The 6,000-nt window shown below is 38.7% G+C and overlaps 1 protein-coding gene across 1 annotated transcript in view; it reads right to left on the minus strand.

The window, feature by feature from the left end:
- Positions 1-5,623, minus strand: part of LOC145507884 (uncharacterized) — a 542,600-nt gene extending 536,977 nt beyond the window's left edge. Inside the window, exon 1 of the mRNA XM_081495372.1 lies at positions 4,859-5,623. Coding sequence (XP_081351498.1) covers positions 4,859-5,031 — 173 coding nt within the window. The 5' untranslated portion in view covers positions 5,032-5,623. The remainder of the gene's footprint in view (positions 1-4,858) is intronic.
- Positions 5,624-6,000: the final 377 nt, after the last annotated feature.

The following is a 6,000-nucleotide window of genomic DNA, read 5'->3' on the forward strand; positions in this document are numbered from 1 at the left end:
ATCTTTAGAAAAGATCATGTCCCTTTTATAACTGATGTTGCTATGGGACCATGAATATAGAATATAGGCTGAAGCTGCTAGGAGCTCAGTATGCAGTGTAAAGAAAAGAATCTGCCTGAGATGGAGCAAGTGGACATTAGCAACAGGATATAGAGGCTACATAATGTTTTTTCACTGAATCTAGCTCTACTTGAAACCATTTTGCTTTATAAGTGTTTCTAAGTAGGTTGAAATAGGGATTTCGTTATTGTAAGCAAAATCTTCCACTCTATTTTGTAGCACAGGTTTACCAGTATAAATTATGGAATCAGATGTTATATGATCTAACTTCTCTTGTTTTTAAATGAATGAAGATGAGTAAGTTGTTTACCTTTTCTATGGCTAGGTTTTCTTATCTGTAAAATGGGAATGATAATAGTATCCACATCCAAAGATTGGTATAAGGACTAAAGTGGATAATGTGCCCTTCTATCAATTAGCTGGCGCAAAGATAGGCAGAACAAAGTGTAAAGATGGTTTTTATCATTGCCAGGCTTCCCCAGTGGCTCAGCTGGCAAAGAACCTATCTGCCAATGCAGGAGACACAAGAGACTCAGATTCGATCCCTCCAAGATCCCCTGGAGAAGGAAATGACAACCCATTCCAGTATTCTTGGGTGGAAAATTCTATGGACAGGGGAGCCTGGAAGGCCACAGTCCATGGGGTGTCAAAGAGTTGGACACAACTGAGCGCGCATGCACACACACAATCATTGTCATTTACATGTTTTAACCTTTAATGCAAAAGGAACAACTCAGTTTCTGGGATTTACTTGCCTGCCTCAATGCGTTTAGTGTGTTTAACTTAACAATATTATTCATGTAACAAATATTTACTACACTCTTATGTGTCAAATGTATTGTATTTTACCAATCATAAAAGGATGAAAATATGTGATTATTGTTTTTGACATGTTCAAATCAAGCTGCAATGCAGTATGAAATGCAATTCATATGAAAAGCAGCATTCATGTAAGAGTGTGTTTATACCTGTGTGTATAAGAACAGACATATGCAAGACAATAGAGGAATGAAAATACAGAATATGGAAGTAAAGCAGGGGCAAAAAGTGGACTATGCCACTGAAAAGAGAGGACTGTAACCAGATAGAAAGTGAGGTTGAGGGAGCCAAGTTTGTTCAATTTGCTCTGAAATAAATTATACCATGAACCAGTTGTTAAAAATATATCTATAATTATTATGCAGACAGAAACCTGTTTCCCCATTACAAATAGAGGGAAGGTAACTGTGAGGAATGTGTAATAAGGTAGAAATGCTGAATCTCTCCATTGCTGTCTGTAGAGCTTCTCTACCTCACATCACTACAAGACTATACACAATAAGCTCCATATCATGAAACAGTAAATTTCTATCTTCTATGCACTCTTGCATTTTTTTAGCTTGTTCTATTGTCAAAAGTCTCAAAGACACAGATGAAATGAAAGAATGGGAGAGATTCATACACATTTGTTGACAGAAACTATGTCTCCAGCCCCAGACTCCAAACATTGTCTGCAGCTTTCTAGACCTGTAGTTGACACCTTCTCTTCCTGAAATATTCTCCCTCAGATATTTGAGATGCACACTCCCTCTGTTTTAAAATATTTTCACCTTAGAGATAATTTTCATCATCATCTTATCAAAAATGGTACCACCTACTGATATCTTACATTTTATTCCACTTTATTTTCTTCTAGAACTCTTATAAACTTTTCATGGGAACACAGACATTGTTTTTGTTTTTTCAAAATTCTAACACCAGGTTTTAAACACCATACTTATTCTGGACACTTGTGACATATATGGGAAATGCAATAGCTGCTAAAAAAATATTTATTAAATGGATAAGTAAAAATGAAATTAGGTAAAATTAATTTTAAAATCATTTTATCTTGAGATAATTATAGACTCACATGAAGTTGTAAAAATAATTAAATTTATGTTTAGCCAAAACGCTATTAATTAATTAAATTTCCCACAATGGAAGGTAGTCAGTTTTTATAATATTATCTGCCCCCTTCAAAACTACTGAAAGGAACACTGCTCTGCCAATCAGTCAAGCTGAATATATTGTCTATTTTTCTTATGTTATGTACATGCTTTGTACAATTCATAAAATGTAATAATTTTTAATTATAAGAAACAAATTACACATCAAATAACACACACAAAAGTAAGTGAAAAACTTTTCTATTCTTTCATTTTTATATGGTCATATTTTATAAAGACTCAAAGAAAATCATGACATTACAAACCCATCAGGTCACATCATTTTCAGATTTTTTTTCTTGTATATGACTATTACAGATATTTTAACTAAAAAAAACAGAAAAGAAATAGAAATTATAAAAATAGAAAAAATTCTCAAAATATACATTATAAGGATGAGATCTGTTTAAAGTAAAACTTTACTACCTAATGATTCAAATTGATTTCTTTCTAGTATGCTCCCTTTATTTATTCAACACATATATATTGCACACTTAAAATATGCCAGGAAATATTATAGGGATTTTATGACTCAGAAAACAAAGGAATCATCTTGCTTTCATGAATCTTAAATTGGAGATGGTAGACACATACCCAGCATACACATGTCCACATATACAGTCACAGACAAATCAATAAAATATGTAATCTAACAGTAATCTATCGATAAATCTGTGGAGGAATAGAAAGCAGGGCAGAAATAAAGAATGACAGGATGATGGGGAATGGGCAGCTGTAATTATAAATAGTTAAATAGTATGGTTAGAGAAAGTCTTCTTTGAGGTGATTCAAAGACGGGAAGGAAGTAATCAATGAACCACAGTCGGTGGGAAGAGTAGGCCAGACAGTAGTGACCCTGAATCAGTTACATGCCTGTTGTGTTTGAAACAGTGGAAATGATATAGGGGTAGGGAAGCAGGTGGTTTGGTTAGATAGGAAATAGAAACTGAACAATTTAGGGCTTTGGGCCAATGTGAGGCCTTTGAATCTGATGGAAGGGATCTGAGTATTCTGAGCAGAGGAGTATTATGCCCTTTCTTTTGCTTCTGTGCGATCACTCCAGCTTGCCAATAGGGACACAGGGGCAAAAGCAAGACCAGTTAGAATTGAGTTGTAAACTACTCTCAAACCATCATCAACCTGTAAGAGTTGAGAAACAAAAAATAAAACCTTTTCAATACCGTTTGTATGGAGAACAATGAGTATCTTGGGAAGCTTTAAGTGACTACTAAGTAGCTGAAAAAAATTTCCCTGGAAGAATGCTCCAGGCTGCCCCTTTCATCCTTGCCCTAACTCTCTAACTATATAAAGCTTCACACACATCCTCCTTAACTATGTGTAAAATACTTGTATTTCTTTCTTTCTCGCCACTGTGTTCACCTTTTTGTTTAAGGGAGCATAACTGTTAAGCTTCTGTTACGCTTTTCATCTTTCAAAGCTTTGTGCATTAAGCATAATCCATACTTTGTATCATACATCAAAACACTTAATGTACAGTACTGAATTACAGAGTTAAACATAAAAAGAACTTCATCTCCACTTGATGTACAATATATGCTAAATTTCCATTTGAATTAATGAAATTCACTAATGAGCTCTGTGAAGAGATAATTTTCAAGAGCTAGATTTATCAGAATATGTATATTTATATATTGCTTAATTGATTTATAAAGTGCTAAAATTGAATACAAAATTTTTACTATTTCAATGTAAAATAGAGTATCTTCAGGTATAGTATCTGTAAGACTAATTGTTAAATGTCTGGCTTTTACATATATGACTCTGATTTTTTAAATTTTTTTCCTAAACATCCATTTAGTGTTCACAGTCCTCAAATACTCTCTTTAACAGTGTTTCAATTTCAATGTTTCCCTTCTAATGCCAGACCATTTTGGATGTCTATCCAAATATAAGGCATCTTATTAGATACCATGGGAGACTTAAAATAGAGAATATTTGTCCTGATGGAATTTGTAATCAGTTATTTTAATGCAAATTTGGGCACATAACAGTTATCTTCCAGTTATTGGTTTACAAATTTTGCTAGTAAAATAATAACTGAACTAGACCTGAAGAAAGAATGAGTTCAATAATCACAGATAGAATGTGCCCATCTCCCATCATCCCCCACCTTAAGGATAACCTATCCCTTTGATAGCCTGTTTCAAATCATGTGGCTGTTTTTCGAAAGTCAAAAGCACTGTGTATTTGTAATTCTTAAAACAAATAATAAGGCATTTTTTTAATTTAACACACATTTTTGTAGTGTTTGGGCCTCCCTGAGGGCTCAGATGGTAAAGAATCTGCCTGCAGTGCAGGGGACCTGAGTTTGATCCCTGGGTTGGGAAGATCCCCTGGAGAAGGGAATGGCTACCCACTCCAGTATTCTTGCCTGGAGAATCCCCGTGGACAGAGAAGCCGAGTGTTTATTATACACTAAACACTAGTCTATGAGTTTCATGTACATCCACTCATTAAATACTTATAACAATTTTCTGAGGTAGGTAGGTACTATCTTGATCTCATCTTACAGATAAGCTTATTCTACACTTGCTTCCTGCCCTCCATACACACACACACAGCACATTATCCACAGCAGTGAGCCACTGGGATCATATCCCTTACTGGCTTTAAACCCTCCAACTGCTTCCCAAGCCAACCAAATGATAGTGCAAATTCCTTACTGTGGTCTCTAAAATATTACATAATCTGGTTCTTGACTGATTCTCTGTTCTATTATTCTCTTGACTCCCCATGGTCTGGCCGCATTGATTGCCTTTCTGTACCTGCACACACCAATCTCATTCTCCCCTTAGGGTTTTTGTACTTACTCGTTCCTCTGCTTGTAAATGTTCCTCACAGTGTTGTCCTGGTTGCTGCACTGGTGGCTTTGAACTGGAGGTCCTTCGGTATGCAGTTCAAGGGCATCTGGACCTGTCTGGTCCAGGAGTAGCACGGAGGTGACCCTTCTCTGGCACCACAGCCAGCAGAAAATATTTTTCATCTACTACCCCGACACTGCCTGGGCCCTGGCGTCCTAGAGTCTGACTTTTATGACTAGGCTTTGCCCTTCCCGGTGGAATGCTGATGTAGAACTTCGTTACCTGGGATAAAGATGCTGGGATGGCGCAGCTGATGGACCATGACCTCTGGAAGCTCTCACAGTCAGGATGGAGGAAGCACATTTAGGGACCCAAAGTCAACTTTCGGTAAGAGAACCTAAGGACCGCTGGCTTCAGTCAGAGGCTGCCCCAGGATCAGCCGTAAAGTGGTATTGAGAATGGTCTACCAGCCCTAGAGGACCACCGTTGCAAGCAGGGCTCAGCCACCGACCCTGCCTGGACCACGCCTGCCTCTGGGGAGCAGCAGGTGAGCTCTCAACCTACCGTCCCCACAGTGCTGTCCGTCTCTCATAGGCACAGGTAGCCGGCTGCTTCGCATAAACCCTGTCTGGCTTCCCAGAGACTTTGGTAAAAAGTGTGACGGCCTGGGCACATCTGTCCTAGGCCAGCAGGTGGAGGTAGCCTTCCCCTCACCCCGCAGGCCTCTGCTGAGCTTGGAAGAGCCGTATGGACCGGAGGCAGCACGCCTTCCTCGTGGTCAAGTGGTCCGCTGCGCATGCGCCACCTTTGAGCGCGGTGGGTGTGTTTGCCCTGCGGGAGGCTGATATGACTGAGAAGCGAACCAGGAACGCCCATAAGTCTCTCTCCTTTCTTCAAAGGAAGCCCAGGTAACCTGCCGCCGAGACTGGCAGCGTTGACCTTCAGCCAGGACTGAAGGAAGGTAAGTCCAACCTAAGCGGCTCTTTTCCCAGCTTCAAAAACTCACACTTCAGCAAGTGAGTCCTGCTCAAGACTAGTTGTGATACAGTGTGCGTCAGATCAGATCAAATCCCTTTTTCACTGAGGCCATTCCTTTGGGCCATTTAATTTCTTCCCCTCCACCTCCTCTAGTTTTGTAATAGATCTTGTTT

This window comes from Giraffa tippelskirchi, chromosome 5, assembly GCF_054371585.1.
Source record: "Giraffa tippelskirchi isolate mGirTip1 chromosome 5, T2T-mGirTip1v1.2.pri, whole genome shotgun sequence".
Taxonomy (NCBI): Eukaryota; Metazoa; Chordata; class Mammalia; order Artiodactyla; family Giraffidae; genus Giraffa; species Giraffa tippelskirchi.